Source organism: Lithobates pipiens, unplaced genomic scaffold, assembly GCF_037356315.1.
Source record: "Lithobates pipiens isolate NorthernLeopardFrog02 unplaced genomic scaffold, aLitPip1_a1.2 Scaffold_28, whole genome shotgun sequence".
Classification (NCBI taxonomy): Eukaryota; Metazoa; Chordata; class Amphibia; order Anura; family Ranidae; genus Lithobates; species Lithobates pipiens.
In genome coordinates this window covers 185,289,764-185,307,015 of record NW_027507789.1, presented here as the reverse complement: position 1 = coordinate 185,307,015, position 17,252 = coordinate 185,289,764, and the positions used below count along the sequence as shown (strand labels likewise).

General features: G+C 42.9%; 1 protein-coding gene across 1 annotated transcript in view; it reads right to left on the bottom strand.

Annotated features, from left to right (window-relative positions):
• The window catches only part of MYO1D (myosin ID), a gene marked incomplete in the record, with an annotated part of 144,044 nt that overhangs the window by 62,892 nt on the left and 63,900 nt on the right, over window positions 1-17,252 (bottom strand). Inside the window, 6 exon segments of the mRNA XM_077460114.1 lie at window positions 3,519-3,635; window positions 5,563-5,658; window positions 6,914-6,967; window positions 7,547-7,712; window positions 11,070-11,163; window positions 14,123-14,331. Coding sequence (XP_077316240.1) covers window positions 3,519-3,635; window positions 5,563-5,658; window positions 6,914-6,967; window positions 7,547-7,712; window positions 11,070-11,163; window positions 14,123-14,331 — 736 coding nt within the window.

Genomic DNA, 17,252 nt, shown 5'->3' with positions numbered 1-17,252 from the left:
AGCCAGTGACACATAGTGGGGACGGATTGACATCTGCGATTACAGCACTTGGCAGAAGGTAATGTTCAATAACTGATTACCTTTGTGGCTCTGAGAGGTAATTTGACCAATTGCCAGGAACTGCAAAAGAAGGTGGTGTTGAAAGATCACAATAATCCATGTTCTTTATAACAAAATTCACCAGGCCTGAGAATCACTGAGGCACCATGACACATGCTACATGGTACACTTTCTTTACCCGCAGACATTTGCCATCATCTTGAAAAGGTTACATTGATGTTCCTAGCAGCTAAACCCACAATAGTGACCCCTTGGAAAAGGGCAGTGGTAGTCCTGGTGGTGAAGAAAAATAAATTGGCATGGATAATAATAAATGAAAAGATGGTCAACATCCTGCAAGATACCTCCTCGGAGTTCGAGACCCCTGGATACATTATCTACAAATTCCTTCTTCATAACTGAATGGCGGTGGTTGGTTTTGGCCTTCGGACGTGCCTTGGTTCTTCTCCTGCTTTCTCCTCTACTTGGTGACAAAACAGTACCCCTTCACATGACATAGCTTGTGATTCATGATAATCATCTCGCCAATATACTTGCTTTGCCATGCCAATTTACTTGCTTTGAAAAGGGGGGCATACCCCGATCTACCTTCTGAGTGTCCTACTCGTAGGCTTGGAGCACATCCATATGATTCTGATGTTTACGATTGCCTTGTTTCCTGATTTGAGTGATGGACATCTGTATCTACCATTTGTGTCTTTTCTGTATGTTGAGTTTGGTAATATCTTCAGTCTGTGTTGTGGGACTACTATTTACAGTAAATTCTTTACTTAAAGAATGGCTAATTCTTTTGTCATGGTTGCAAAACTTTAATAAACATATTGAAACTGAAAAGACCGCATGGCTGCCTTTCTCTCTTGACTCAAAACCTGTCATATGAGAAAAGGGCTGTCAGGAGTATATGTAAGAAACTGAAGCCTGGTACACACTATTCGTTTTTTTCTGTTCAACCCAGCAGGTTGAACGAAAAAAAAAACCTGTCAGCTCTGGTCGGAGCTGCTGCACTCAAGTCAACGTTTCTATAGCCATCTTCCCCACTGACCTGTTGTGTTCTGACAGGGGGATGGCCCTCCCGCCAGAATACTACGATCAGCACTCTCTGCCATTGGCTGAGAGCGCTGATAAAACTTGATTGCCTGCTGGTTTTCCAGCATGCTAGTCCGACAGAAGCCAGCCAAATGTCTACCCACCGTTACACACGGGCTGAACGTCGGCCGGTTTTTATTGAACCGGCCCATGACGGACGAAATTCGGCACTTGTGTATGGTGCTTAAAAGCAGCCCAGACAAAGAGGCTGCTTTACTGAAGTAGTTAAAAATCCTAACTCAATAAATTGTAGCAGTCTACACCTTATCTACACTTTGTACTCTCAATCAAGTGTAGAGGAAACAAACAGGAGGTTACTTTTCATATGACTGATGACTGAAGTGAATCTTTGCTCTATTTAGTTCTTCTGACTGCTTGGACTGTTCATTGTAAGAATAAATGGCCAGCTGTCTCACATTTGCTTTTCTTACCTTATTAAACAAAGTCAGTAAATTGGACTTTTGTTTTGCATTCTTTTGGACTGACAGAATTTATACGAACAGGTTGTTTCAAACTTTCTCGCTAATGCCTCGTACACATGATCAAACAATCCGGTGGAAAAGTCTGGCGGACTCAAGTCCGCCGGACAATCCCGCCGTGTGTGGGCTCCGGCGGACTTTTTTTTACCCAAAAGTCCGGCGGACTAAGAAAGTATTTTTGCACTCCAATCTGTCCGCCGGACTCGCATTTCAGCAGACAATCCGGCCGTGTGTGTGGCAGTCCACCGCACTTTTGAAATGAACTGACTTTTCCCGCCCGGAGAAAAGTCTGCTCATTTTGAGCACGTCTCCAGGTAGCTGGGGCCAGCGAAGGAGGCGTCGCTGGCCCCGTCACCTGGTATGGACTTAAAGGGGAACCCCTACGCCGCGCGGCCCCCCCCTTCCCCAAGGCACCCCCCATGTTGAGGGCACGTGGCCTGGTACGGCTCAGGAGGGAGGGGGGCGCTTGCTTGTCCCCACCCCCTTTCCTGGCCGGCCGGGTAGCGTGCTCCTGATAAGGGTCTGATATGGACCTGGGGGGGGGGATCCCCACGGCGATTTTTCGGCGTAGGGGTTCCCCTTTAAGTCCATACCAGGTGACGGGGCCAGCGACGTCACCTTCGCTGGCCCCGGCTACCTGGAGATGCGCTCAAAATGAGCGGACTTTCCTCCGCGTGTGTGGGCGATTCCGTTCATTTCAAAAGTACGGCGGATAGTCCGGCGGACTTAGTACGCCGTATTAGTCCGCTGAAAAAGTGCCGTGTGTGGGCAAGTAGCTCGTTCGAAAAGTCCGCCGGATAGTCTGCTATGTGTGTACGCGACATAACTCTGCACATATATTTTTGTGCAAAACCTGTACTAATACTTAGAGTTTAGAGTTTCACATGGGCCTGAACTTGAAAATGTAAGATTTGTTTATAGGAAACATCGAGTTAGAAGTACATTGAAAATTTACCATTTGCCTTGGATTCCTCCTGAAAAAGAACAGTGCACTTTCTATGCCTAGCCAGTTTTGTACCTTGAGCCTCACAGATGTGCTGTACATCTCTAAGGTGAGATCATCAAAATGTATTGCTGTCTCTGACTGCTAGTATCAGGAGATTTTGAGTGAGTCATTTTTGGTGATGTTATACTGTACTGTTCAGCGTTCTCCTTGCTGGAGAGAAAGCTGTACCTGGGTACCTAGAGTGCAAGGATCTCTGTGCTTTTGCTTCATGCATTTTGCAGATCTGTGCTTTTTGAACCTCTCTTGCTGGGAGTTGATCATTAGACAATCAGTTATCAGATCACTAGTCATCAGAGTGTTGCTCTAGATGAAGAAGCAAAGACCCATCCTGAGAAAGATGGCTGCCTCCACACGCAGACGCATTGAAGGACTAGACATGGTGAGTCAGTACTGTGGAAAGGCTCAGCAGCGGGGATACTTTGATACCAAAAGCAACACGTTGAACCAGTCCTTTGTCCTCTGTGTGCTTTTTGTGGGCACATTTTCCAGAAATCAGTTCCCCTTTATGCATAGATTGGCTAAAAAATTCTTGTTAAGGATGAAGGGCAGACTAGACTTGACAAGCATCTGTGAAATTCTAACCTGTTTGGATGAATAATACGAGAGCCAGACAGACATACAGCTCTAGAATGTCTGATGTTTTACGTCTTACAACAAATCAGCATACATGTTTTGGCCCAAAGAGAAAACCAGCACATCATATTTTTTACTGCACTAGGTATGGATATTTACACAGCTGAGGGTGAGGGCTGCCAAGCTTCTTGGGCAAAGTCTGCCTTAAAATACCACTGCTAACAGCTGGTGAAAGTGGAAAACACAGGATTGCCTGTGCTATGACCCCTTCTTACAAGGTCAATGGACATGCCGCATGTTTCACACCTACTCACCAGATGTAGAATAGTAGCCAGGATTTTATGGACAGTCTGGAGCTCCTCTGGTTTAAATCCAATCACTTTCATCGCCTCTGAAACCTCTTTGAACTCAGCTGCATCATTAATGTTAGACTGGATGAGAAACAAAGAAAGGACCAGATCAAAATAGAATAGAAATATGAGACTTGACTTGTACCTAAAATCTAATAGCACCTAGCATGATAAGCTTACAGATAATCACTTACCACTGCCCCAGACTCAGTACAGCTGCAGGGGTCAGAATTGCTTCTCCAGCAGCTACATTTGGACTATGCAAGAAGCACTGGTAGGTAAGTATCTGTAAACTTTTTACAGCTTTGTGGAGGTGACATGATCTCAGAGTTCAGTTCCATTTTAACCACTTAAGGACCAGCCGCTGCAGTTATACTGCAGCAGGTTGGCTCCCCTGGGCGAAACACCATCATGGTACGCAATGCCAGAGCCAGCCACCCGCGATCACTACTGACATAGACAGAACGGAGATCTGTCTATGTAAACAGACAGATCTCAGGTCTGTCAGGGGAGGAGAGACATCTGCTGCTCCTAAAGATTAGGAACAGCGATCGGTCTCCTCCTCCAGGCAGTCCAATCCCCCCACAGTTAGAACACACACACGAGGGAACACATTTAACCTCTTGATCAACCCCTAGTGTTAACCCCTTGATTGCGCCCTAGTGTTAACCCCTTGATCGCCCCCTAGTGTTAACCTCTTCCCTGCCAGTCACATTTATACAGTAGTCAGTGGCTTTTTTTTATCTCTGCTCGCTGTATAATTTATACAGTAGTCAGTGGCTTTTTTTTATCTCTGTGCGCTGTATAAATGTCAGCGGTCCCCCAAAAAAAAGTTTTCAATCTGTCCGCTGCAGTCCCGCAAAAAAAAATAAAAAAAAATAAATAAATAAATAATAATAAAAAAAAAAAATCGCTGATCGCCATCCTTACTAGTAAAGATTATAATAAAAATGTCATAAATCTATCCCCTATTTTGTAAACGCTGTAACTTTTGCGCAAACCAATCAACATACGCTTATTGCGATTTTTTTTCTACCACAAATATGTAGAAGAATATATATTGGCCTAAACTGATGAAGAAACGTGTTTATTTATTTTTTGGATATTTATTATAGCAAAAAGTAAAAAAATTTTTTTTTCCCCCAAATTGGTGCTCTTTTTTTGGTTATAGAACAAAAAACAAAAAAACAAAAAAACCCAGAGGTGATCAAATACCACCAAAAGAAAGCTCTATTTGTGAAAAAAAATGAAAAAAAGACGTCAATTTGGTTTGGGTACAGCGCCGCAAGACCGCGCAATTGTCAATTAAGTCGACGCAATGCTGTATCGAAAAAAATGGCCTGGTCATTAACGGGGCAAACCTTTCCGGTCCTTAAAGAGGAGTTTCCCTTAAAAAAAATACAAATACTGCAGCTGCTGACTTTTAATAATCGGACACTTACCTGTCCCAGGGTCCAGGGATGCGGGAGAACGAAGCCCCGCTCGGCCCCCACTCCTCTCGGCGGCGCCGGCATTGCAACTGTGGGCACCCACGCCATGATTGGCCGCGCAGTCATCTGGGACCTGTCACGTGTCCCAGATGACTGACAGGAGGGAGGGGGCGGAGCTGAGCCCTTCCTGCGCCAAGGGGAAGTGACGTCAGGAGCCCAGGCACTGAAGGAGGCAGACTACGAGGGACCCCCTAGTAACAGGCATTTAGAGGCGAGTTAAAAAAAAATTTCCCAAATTTTACATTTTACATTTTTTTAGGAATTTTAAGCATTTTTTTTGTGTGTGGAACACCACTTTAAGTGGTCCTTAAGAATCCATCCATCTAAAATGTAGTACTTCAACTGTGTTTCCAGCTGCTGCCATTACAGGGGGATCTCCCTTTTATTTATTTGTAACAAGAAAAAGGGGGTCTGTATATGTCAAAACCCCTAAGGAACATTTGCAGGACCTCTCTTCAAAGAATTACGGTGGTTCATAATTAATTGGCAATATTTAGTTTAAATAGAACAGAACTCACCTTGATGCCTGCCAAGCTGCGCGTGTAAGTGTAGGAAGAGATGTCCTTCTGGAGATGAAGGGAACGTAGGGTCTGCTCTGGTGCTCCCAAGATTAACTATGGAAAGACATATGAATACAATTGATCCTTACATATTACTGTGCCCAAAACAATAATCAGAAACAACATGCTTCTAATGAACACGAAGTTTATACAGTATCTTAAAAATAAAAGAATGGCAAATGGGGGATCTTGCTCTTAAACAGTTATATTCAGGCTTTTAATAATAATTTAATTGTCTGCTATCACCATATTTAAAATTATTATTATTTTTTTTAAATAACAAACATGTTATACTTACCTGCTCCGTGCAATGGTTTTGCACAGAGGGGCCACAAACCCCCTTTTCTGGGGTCCACCCCCAACACTCTTGACTCCTCCTCCATTCCGAGTGTTCTCATTGCTAGCCGCTTGCTATGGGGGCACTCAGGCTTGATCCTGAGCCTGGCTGTGTGCGTCTATAGACACACACAGTGCAGCATGGCCACTCCCCCTCCTCTCTTGAGTTGACTGCCAATGGCTCCTGCTGATTTCAGCCAAGCTTGTGAGAGCATGGAAAAGGAAGTGAAGAACTGAAAACTAGGCACAGTGCTGGATCAATACAGGACTCAGGGAAGTGTTATGGAGGGGGGCTGGGGGCACTGGTATTGGAAGGTTTTCTGCATGAAGGCAAAAAAAAAAAACCTTCCAAGATCAGCACCCCCTGAGTGCTGTGCCTGGGAGCCGCATCGCTGCTCTCCCTCTCCCCTCCTCACTGGACATGAAGGCAGCAGCCATTGGCTCCTGCTGCTTTCAATCAAATCCAATGAGGAGCGAGCTCGGGATTGAGCCTGCAACTCAGTCCACACAGCAAGCACTTGATATGGGGTAAAAAAACGTTTTGCTTTTACAATCAGTTTAAGAATGCTCGGATCCGTCCTGTCACTTAAGCTAGCCAAAATACATCAAAGAACAGCAAAGACACACTTGCACAATTCTGTTGTATTCTCATGTCTTCAAGCAGTGCTCCTGCCATAAACAGCAATGCTTAGGCCAAGCAAGAGCTCCTGTTATGGTGATATAGAGAGAGAAGGTGTGATCACAAATGGACCTTTCCAGTGCTGGCTAATCTTGGGCGAGACAACATTGACTGGGCATACTGGTTTCCAGTATCTATGCCATGCTAATGGTCATCTAGCAGAAAAAATGTTAGAGACAAAACATTTTTTGTAAGGTTAAAGCATATTTAGAGAATATAGCCTATTCCCTCAAAAAGGAAACCTTAGTCCTTGAAGGTCACCAAAAAAAACATCTTGCACCAGTCAACACTAACCTGATAAAAGGAGTGGAAGTTTCTCTCCCCCAGCTGCTGGATGATGACACGGGACTAAAGAGAATGAAAACACATCCAAATAATCATCAATTGTAGCAAAAATCCTGTAATTATCATTATGTTCAGGGCAAACTGACAATGTCTGAAAATGCCCATGCACCTCTGACCCACTGATATTCATTCCTCGAACAATCCCCTCCCGTTCCTACAGAGCGTCAGAGGAAGTGTCAGAGCCTGGAGCAGGGGTCTTCAAACTATGGCCCTCCAGTTGTTCAGAAACTACAATTCCCATCATGTCTAGTCATGTCTGTGAATTTCAGAGTTTTACAATGCCTCATGGGATGTGTAGTTCCACAACAGCTGGGAGACCGTAGTTTGGAGATCCCTGGCCTAGAGAAAGTAGTGACATCACCCCCTCTGTCATGTGAGAGTATTTTCATGTACAAGGAGGTTACATTCTCCCGCTTTCCCCAAAACACGGAGTATTGTCATCAGCTGGGATATAGGAGGGAGCGGTGCTGAGCACTGGAGGGGTGAATATCAGCCGGTCATCGATGCATGTTGTTTCATAGACACTGTAACTTTACCTTGAAGGCAGAAGGTAAACAATATATAGCTACCATTTAATCTCACCTTCTCCAATAAGTAGTTATTGATGTGGCCACCAATAGGATCACCTTTGAAGTCAAAGTTAATGTCCATGTACTTTCCAAACCGGCTGGAGTTGTCATTTCTATTAGTCTTGGCATTGCCAAAAGCTTCTAAGACACAGTTGGACTTGAGCAGCATGTTCTTCACCCTGAAGCAGCGACAGGGAACCAGAATGTATTTTTTTTTTTACAGAAATGACTCTCTACACAAGGTATAAGGTTAGATATGGGAAAGTATAAATCTATAAATAATAAACAGTCATATTATTACCATGCAGCAGTTTAACCCGGTCAATTATCATTGCTTCTTTTATCCAATCTTAAGTATTACCCCTTTTGCAGCCTTCTTTGTGTTTTTTTTTTTGCATGTTTAAAAAAAATAAAATAAAATAATTTACTCAAAAACCATAATATTACGGTATATCGGCCGATTTAATCGCACCGTGTTCTGTTGACCCAAAATTGTTCCTCCTCCCTTCCCCACACTCCATTGGCAGAGCAGCACTTGGCGCTTGCCAGAGCCGCTGAGTGTGTGAAACTGACATATGTAACTGAATGCAGAGAGAGACCAGCTGTCAGATTTCATTGTTGATGTCGGGGGTGGGCGGGACCCAGCACCTACCAAACACAAGCCAATGGAATAGAATATGGGTGGGCTGTTACGTGTATGTGTCCCCACCCCCTTTCTTAAGCAGCACAATCATTGGCTGGTGTTTAATAGCTGCTGGGTCCTGCCCACCCCGGGCCTCGCCCACCCCCAACATCACCGCTGAATTTTGACAGCTGGTCTCTCTCTGAATTCAGTTACATATGTCAGTTTCACACAGTTACACTATATTGGCTCAGTGTGCCACCTGCCAGTGCCAACCTGTGCCACCTGCCAGTGCCTCTTGCCGGTGCCATCTGCCAGTGCTAATAAAAGAAAAAATCAGCCTAAAATATTGGCCGCAAAAATCTGCATCGTATATCGGGCATCGGCCGCCCAGATTTCTAAATATCAGCATCAGCCAGAGAAAAAAAACATACTGGTCGACCCCTATGCAGTATGTTATCAAACAATACTGGAGGAACATTTGCATTCATCAGCTAGGAAGCTGCGCATGGGACATACTTGGACATTCCAACATGACAATGATCCAAAACACAAGGCCAAGCCGACCTGTCATTGGCTACAGCAGAAAAAAGTGAAGGTTCTGGAGTGGCCATCTCAATCTCCTGATCTCAATATCATTGAGCCACTCTGGGGAGAACTCAATTGTGCAGTTTTAGGCAAGACAGCCCAAGAATTTACCGGAACTGGAGGCTTTTTGCCAAGAGGAATGGGCAGCTTTACCATCTGAGAAGATAAAGAGCCTCATCCACAAATACCACAAAAGACTTCAAGCTGTCATTGATGTTAAAGGGGGCAATACACGGTATTAAGAACTGGGGTATGTAAACTTTTGATCAGGGTCATTTGGGTAGTTTCTGTTGACATTATGATTTAAAAAGAGTAAACAAAGTTGATAATAAATGGCTTCAGCCAAACACTAACCATGAGTGAAAGAAAAGTTTTGTGTTATACACACACACATGCATACATTATACATATATATAACATATATACATTATATACATTATATATATTATATATATATATATATATATATATATATATATATATATATATATATATACATACATACATACATACATACACACACACACACACACACACACACACACAACTTGTAAGGAGGCACTTACGGGACTGTAACCCACAGTAGATTGGTGTGCCGCTCAGGCTTGCTTGAACAATCTAGGGAGTAACATGGAATCCGCTGTTACGGGAGTGCTGGCGAGGGAATGGAGCTTGTCTCAGCTCCTGTAGCCACTAGAGAGAGGAAGGAGGGAATCCCCAGTGCTGCACATCCATGGGGTGTGTGATGGTGAAAGAGTCCTGGCATGGCCTGGTGAGCCCATGCTGAGTTTGTCTCTTTCACCATCACACAACCACATGGATGTGCGGCACTGGGAGTTTCCTCCTTCCTCTCTCTAGAAACCCAAAGTCACGTTTCACTTCCATGTTGTAGTGTTTTGAGAACTGATGGATGGAGCTTCATTGAAACATTGACATAAAAACTCTGCTGTTTTGATCTACCTCCTCTGCAAGATCTGTGAGTGCTTCTATACCCGTTTTTGATTCCTATGGATTTCTGTGTGGGCGAGCACCTGGGCATGTACCTCAAACAGTACTGTGGCTGCCTTTGGGACTATACACAGTATATTTCTTTGTTTCCAGAATTAAATTTAAACAGGAGACACAGGAGTCCAAAATGATTATGGATTCTTTAAATTATGGGTTTTCAGCTTAAGCTATTGAGTTCTGTAAATATACATTTTTCAACAGAGAAGGTAGGGAGCATGTGGAAATGAGCCTAATGCGTCACCTGCTGGGTACATATGAAAAAACAGAACACAGTAAAACCTCCGATTGCGAGTAACGTGGTTTACAAGCGTTTCACAATATGAGCGGTTTTAAAAAAAAAAATCCTGACTCGATTTGCGAGTGTTGTCTCGCAAGACAAGCAGGATTCAAGCCTCTGGGGTGTGCAGTAAGGCATGAGGCCAGAGGTGCGGGGGAGACGGCGACGCTCGGAGACACTCAGACACTCGGAAACATTGCGTTTTTGAGTGGTCTGAGTGGCCTCTGAGCCTCTCCAAGTGTTCGAGTGTCTCTGGCACCCGCATACTTCTGGTCACATGCGGTGCTGCATACACTAGCAGTGACACTGGAATCATTTTTTTGAGTTTCCGCTGATTCCTATGCGGAAACTCGCTTTGATATACAAGTGCTTTGGATTACAAGCATGCTTCGGGAACAGATTATGCTTGTAATCCAAGGTACTACTGTATTTATATGTAAAATGTATTATTTACCCAAGTAAAAAAAAAAATCTATTGTATTTTCATTCCTAACTATAATAAAAACTTAAACAATGTAGAAAATCACTATACTTTAAAAGGTAATTTGTGATATAGTACCATATGTTCTACAATGCTCACATTTAGAAAGCAGCTATCTAGTACCACTCCTAGATCCTGGTGCATCCACCTATCCAACAAGGTTACATGAATAAAATGAATGCAGGTATAACAGGGGGGTGTGGGTACATTCCATCATTTCTGCAAAAATGCACTCACATGTATACATGCTAACTTTTTATACAAGGGTGCAATTCACTTGCACACATAGCAGCCATTCTAACACTCGACAAACATTCAGCAGAGTGAAGGTGACCAGTTTTCTCTGGGTTCCATAAATTTTGCAGTGGCATCATGGGCATGCAGTGCATACAATTGTTACAGTGGACAGATACATAATAAGATACAATAAAAGACAGATAGGAGGTAGCTGTGACACAACCCTTCTCTGGCAAAATGAATATTTTACCAAGTTCATTGTGTTATTATTGGAAGTTGCAGTACATGAAGTTTTATCATTTTGTTGGCCTTTTATGTCTTACCTCTCAACCTCTGCCCTCTGGCTAGGATTGGTGATGGCAGCTATGTACTGCATAATGTATTTACTGGCTTCAGTCTTACCGGCGCCGCTCTCCCCTGCAACACACAGCAAAGGATAAGTACATAGGACAATGAAAAACATATGGGCAGAGTGGTGGTACACTAGCTACTAATTATATACCCTGAAGCAATGAAGTTCTAGGTCCAAACCTCACAATACCTTCTCTGCAGGAAGCGTCCCCCTAAGTGCTCTAGTTTCTTTCTGAAATCCTAGAGTTGGCCTTTAGAGATACTGTAGACTTCCCAATGAGGAACTTTTCACTCCCCATACTTCAGCCCAACTGGGGTTGTCTATCTAATGCTTTGCGACTGCAAGGCCTTTTATGTAGGGAAGACTATCAGGGAATTAAGACAGAGAATTGGAGATCCTCTATTACTCAACGCATGGTAAACTTACCACTGTTGGCTGGCATATATTCCTTTACCACAGATTTAATCCCTTAACGGTTTATTTCTTGGCCCTGGAGGTTGTGCCCCCTGACTCCAGGGGGGGTGACCGTGACAAGGTGCTCTTACAGCGCGAGACCCTCTGGATCGAGAGACTTAACGTCACTATTCCACCGGGCCTGAACGAGGTTAACTCTTTTAGACCATTCCTCTAAACCTTGTCCCTTGAAGTTGTCTCTTGGGGTTCACTAATGTCTGGCTTTATATATATATATATATATATATATATATATATATATATATATATATATATATATATATATATATATATTTTTTTTTTTTTTTTTACATATATGTTTCTTCTCTCCATGGATACTTGTCTAATTTGGTTAGCCCTGCCTATGCCTGGTCCTGTTTTTTTGAGTATTGTGCCACGTTTTAATTTCTCTTTCTGCATTTATGCTTCTCTCTGCCTTACCTTTTTGCTTCAGGCTGAGGCCCCACATACCCATAAGCCTCCAATATGAGTTACCAAAGGTTGCCTTGGCATCAAAGTGTATCTATTTAATACCTGTACATAATTGTATTTACACTTGCTTTATTGTGATTTATTCCCCCTTATATATACACATTTTTATTGCATATTATTTGCTATATTTTTTGTTCACGGTACCATGCTATCTAAGCCTTGCTGCTTGCTTTCCCCTGCGACATGCTCCGATACCTTCCCACCCCCTCCTATTGTTCCCATGCTACATCCGCTGTCTACTAGCATGGGTGTGCGTACTGCAGCTGGCCGGCCGCAATTTTGTATTTTTATTCGATTTTAAAATTCATGTTGCTGTTTTATAGGCTTTTCAGCGGTTTATTTAATAAATACCCCACGGATTTTATCTATGGTCGCCCCATTTTTCTTCTTTTTTGAGCAAATTCGTACCATCAACCCTGTTTATACCACATTTGTTGCCAGTGGAGGAATGCACTGATGCAATCCAGACCAAGGGGCCATCCCAGTGAGATGAGAACGAGACCGTTCAGTAATACCCTCTGAGGAAAATGCCCTGGCTGGGCAAAAGCTATAAGTGATAAAGTACTACAAGTTGGTAAGAGCACACTTCACTCGGTGGTGGGATATATTCAGTAAAGTCACTGCAACCGTGCAAAATACTTCAAGTTACCATCCAACTATTCACAGTTTTGGACAATGATTGAATCACTATTAAAGGGTTACTACCCTTGCTTTTTTCCACAGGATTATTCCTTTTCTTTTTTATAGGCACTTGTTCAATCACAGGACATTTGATTGGTTGATTTAAGAGACGAGACTTATTTGATTGATCACATATTTCATTGAACATTATTTGGTTACATTTAGGCCCCTTTCACACTGGGGTGGTTTTCAGGCGATACAGCGCTAAAAATAATGCCTGTGTAGCGCCTGAAAAAACCTGCCCCTTTCACTGGAGCGGTGCGCTGACAGGATGGTGAAAAAAGTCCTGCTAGCCGCATCTTTGGAGCGGTGTATTCACCGCCACTACCCACTGAAATCAATGGGGCAGCGCGGCTATACCGCTGGGAAAGCGCCGCTGCAGTGGGCGGTTTTAACCCTTTTTTCGCTAAAACGACGGTAAAGCGCCGCTAAAAATACCGGCGGTTTATCACCATTACTGCTATAGAGGCTACTTCTATTCTTGAATTACAGGCGAAAGCCAGTACACTCTACACTCTAGAGGTCACTTGCTGGCTCCAAAATACTGTGGAACCCCAGAAGAAAAATCTTACTTCCATGCTTGCTTGGTCAGCACTTGTCTAGTCTCAGCTCTGCCTCCCACCCTCCCGGATGATCTGGGCTGTGTTGAGGACGGGAGCGGCTAGTTCAGGTTCTTAGTGGCTCACTAAGGGGCTCAGCTGGGTCCAGGCATGTGGGCGGATCCCGGCCGCATGGTCGTGATCTTTTCCTAGCCTGGACTGACTCTGTACCGACAGCGGGCTTCAGCCCACTGTCTGCTGAAAAGAGGTCACAGGAGTGCAGAATGAACTGCACTCCTGTAATCAACAGAAGTACAGCCAAACAAGCTTTGGCTGTACTCTTTAAAGTGGTTGTAAACCCTTACATATACCCACTGAAGTGATTGGCCCACAGAGACTAAACAAATCCTCCTAGATAAGTTGTACCTGTCTATCTGCAGTCTTCTCATCTCTATAGCCATTCTAAGTACAGAATTTATAAAACTTGTCTGGGTTGTTATAAAAAAAGGGGCAGAGAGCTGAAATCACACTCTGCAGAGCTCAGTGAGAGCTGATAAGAGGGGACACACCCTCTTCACACAGGAACAGAGCTGAGGCTGTCAATCTCAAGCTGTGTGCTGGAGCTCCCTCCCCTTCCACCTTTTTCCTCTTGGTGTCAGGAAAATGTGCCAGAAGTTATTCACGCCACAGGAGGTAGTAGACAGAAAAGAAACAGTGCTCTGAATTAAGTAGACACTATAAAGGGATATGCTTTGTTCATATTTCATATCTGAGGTTTACAACCACTTTAAATAACTTTATATGTATAAAATATACAGATGTAAACAATAGAAAGAACAGAGAATTCACAAAACATTACCTGATATAACTATACAGGTGTCTTTACATCTTCTTTTCATGGCCTTGTATGCGGCATCGGCGATAGAGAAGAGGTGCGGGGGCCTCTCATACAGCTCCCTCCCTTTATATTGTTCTATCACATCTTTTCCATAGATTGAAAGGTTCTTGTAGGGGTTCACCGAGACCACCACTTCCCCAATAAATGTGTAGATTCTTCCCTTTTCAAACCTGAAACAGACAATGGGCCCACTTTAGTTTTTACAGCAAACATCAGTACAGACTACATATTGCAAAACGAATAAAACAAAAGCAACAACAATAATGGACATACTGTAGTCTGATACATCAGCAATCTCACATAAGATCGTAATATGGCAGATCGGAACCCCCTGAGCTGCAGCTGCATCTGCAGGAAGTCTAGATTCACATCTATGAGGCTGCACTTGATGCATTTATGCAGTGCGTTTTTAAACCCATGTTTTTGATGCATTTTTGCATGTCATTTTCATGCATTTTACGTTTTCTTTTTGTATTACACACTTTGTATAGTTGGTGACTAAGAAGCGGGCCGCCGTGTCATTAACAACCAATAAGTCATCAACTGTCAACGGGATTCCCCACTGACAGCTGAATGTAAAAAGCATTGCCAGCAAAAACTAAAAAAAAAAAAAAAGGAGGAGGAAAAAAAAAAAAAATAAATAAAAAACAGTGTGGGGTCCTCCCCCAAATCCATACCAGGCTCTTCGGGTCTGGATTTGAAAGGGAGAGCCACACCAAAAAAAAAAAATGGCGTGGGTTCTCCACTAAAATCCATACCAGACCCTTATCGGAGCATGCAGCCTAGCAGGTCAAGAAAGGGAGGGGACGAGCGAGGCCCCCCCTCCTCCTGAACCATACCGGGCCACATTCCCTCAACATGGGGGGGGGGGAGGTTTTGCACTTTGTCCCTAGGTTGCAGAAAAAAAAAAGCATTGGGAGAACACCTAATGTTGAGCTATTGTGTTCTCCCAATCGGGGGAAGCTACCCTGGCTAGGAAAATGCACAGTGAATATTGCTAGTGGCTATAGCCGCTGGCAATAATCGCATGAAAAATCCGACAGGCTAGTCGTACCCGAGTTGATCGATCAATTAACTTGAGTACAATCAGCCTGCCCATACATGGTTCGAATCTCATGGTTCGAGATTCACACAGTCTATGGCTGGCTTAACTCTAATAACATTTAGGTCTCTTGCACATGGGTGAAAAAAAAAAAAAAACATTGCGTTTATAGCCGTGCAGCTTCTTTTTTTTTTTTTTTTAAAAGGATCTAAACATAGGTGTGTTACTGTCAATGGAACATTGCACACTACTATGTAAAGATCTGTAATGCAGCAATATTTTAAGAGCCGTGTATGTATATATATATATATATATATATATATATATATATATATATATATATATATATATATATATATATATATATATATATATATATATATATATATATATATATATATATACACATATACATATATATATATATATATATATATATATATATAAAAACACAACTTTACATTTGAGTGCAGAAATACGCAGGTATGTACAAGCATATATGCTTCAATTGAAAAACCTAGTAGAGGATGAAGAATTTTGCACAAGTATATCTGTACACGTTTACCTGCCTGTACCCATGTGAGGTCCTTAAAAAAAAAAATAAAAAAAAAAAAAAATGTTCCTTAACGCTTTCTGCCAGCAAGATTATGCACATCAGTAAGTGATTGCATTCATGTGCAAGCGGCCTTACTGATTATGTTGTACAGTACCAAAACCTGTCACAAGAGGGAGACAATTTACAGTACAAATAAAGGAGTTGGAAATGTCCATCTAGCATGTCTATAGGAGAGTTTGCCTTTCCATAGTGAGACAACTACTTCATGTAAGGGCCAATTCAGTGATTATTTACATCTCTGCGTTGCGGCCATGCACAATATTTGCACTGACACATTGCAGTGCCATACATTTTAAATAGCACCCCAAACACACTAAGGCAACACACATACATTGCAGTAGTAAAAATGCAGTATTGTGTATAGGATTCTCATTGATTTCAATGGGTTGCCTTAATGCAATGCATGTAACATATGACATAAAGCATGGTAAAATGCATGCATAACACAACACACAGATGTAAATAGTCCCTAGGTGGTGTATATATATATATATATATATATATATATATATATATATATATATATATATATATATATATATATATATATATATATTTTATGGTTCTGCTACCAAGGGACCAAATGGATGGCTTAACGATAATAAAATTCTTATCCCTGGATAGGGATGAGCTCAAGCGTGTTCGCATGGAACACGTGCAGAGCCCGTCAGAAAGTCGGCGCAGCACTGCGCCAATCACAGGCAGAGAGACATTGCCCCGGTGTGCGGCTGCAGAGATCGGGCAATGTCTCATTGCCTATGATTAGCGCAGCACAGCGCCAACTTCCTGGCGGGCTCTGCATGTGTTCCATGCGAACACGCCTGAGCTCATCCCAATCCCTGGAGCGCAATTCATCGAACATCTCCTTTGAGCTTCATTTACCTAATAGGTCTGTCTAAATATTCTGCATTATGTGACCATCTGAAAATGGTTGTGAGGTCACGGATCACAAATCCTGGAATCATCTCTGTTACACACAAATATACTGTGCAGTGTATGCGTTTTTTTTTAAATTATGCAACAAAATACCTTATTTCAGAGCGCCGCTGTGCACTCACGTGACCTCCTGGAGCACAGCTTCCTTGATCTAAGGACTACGGTGGGTGGGGCCAAGATTGCCCATTGACATCAGCCGGGAGAAGAGCAGCAGGAGAGCGGCGGGAGGTCACGTGATCGCACAGCAGTGCTGTGAATTAAAAGGTATTTTGCTGCAAGATTTTTACCACACAAATACTGCACAGTATCTTTCTGTAACAGAGGGGAGTTCCAGTATTTGTGATTAGTGATTTTACAGCCATAGTAGAAGGAGGGGAGGGACAGGGAGGAGATGGCTGAGCCACAGACACCCAAGATTACAGGCAGGGAGGAAGGGGGGGAAGAGGGAGAGGCTGCGGGATGACAGAGGCACATAAACTGACCACGGTATTATGGAT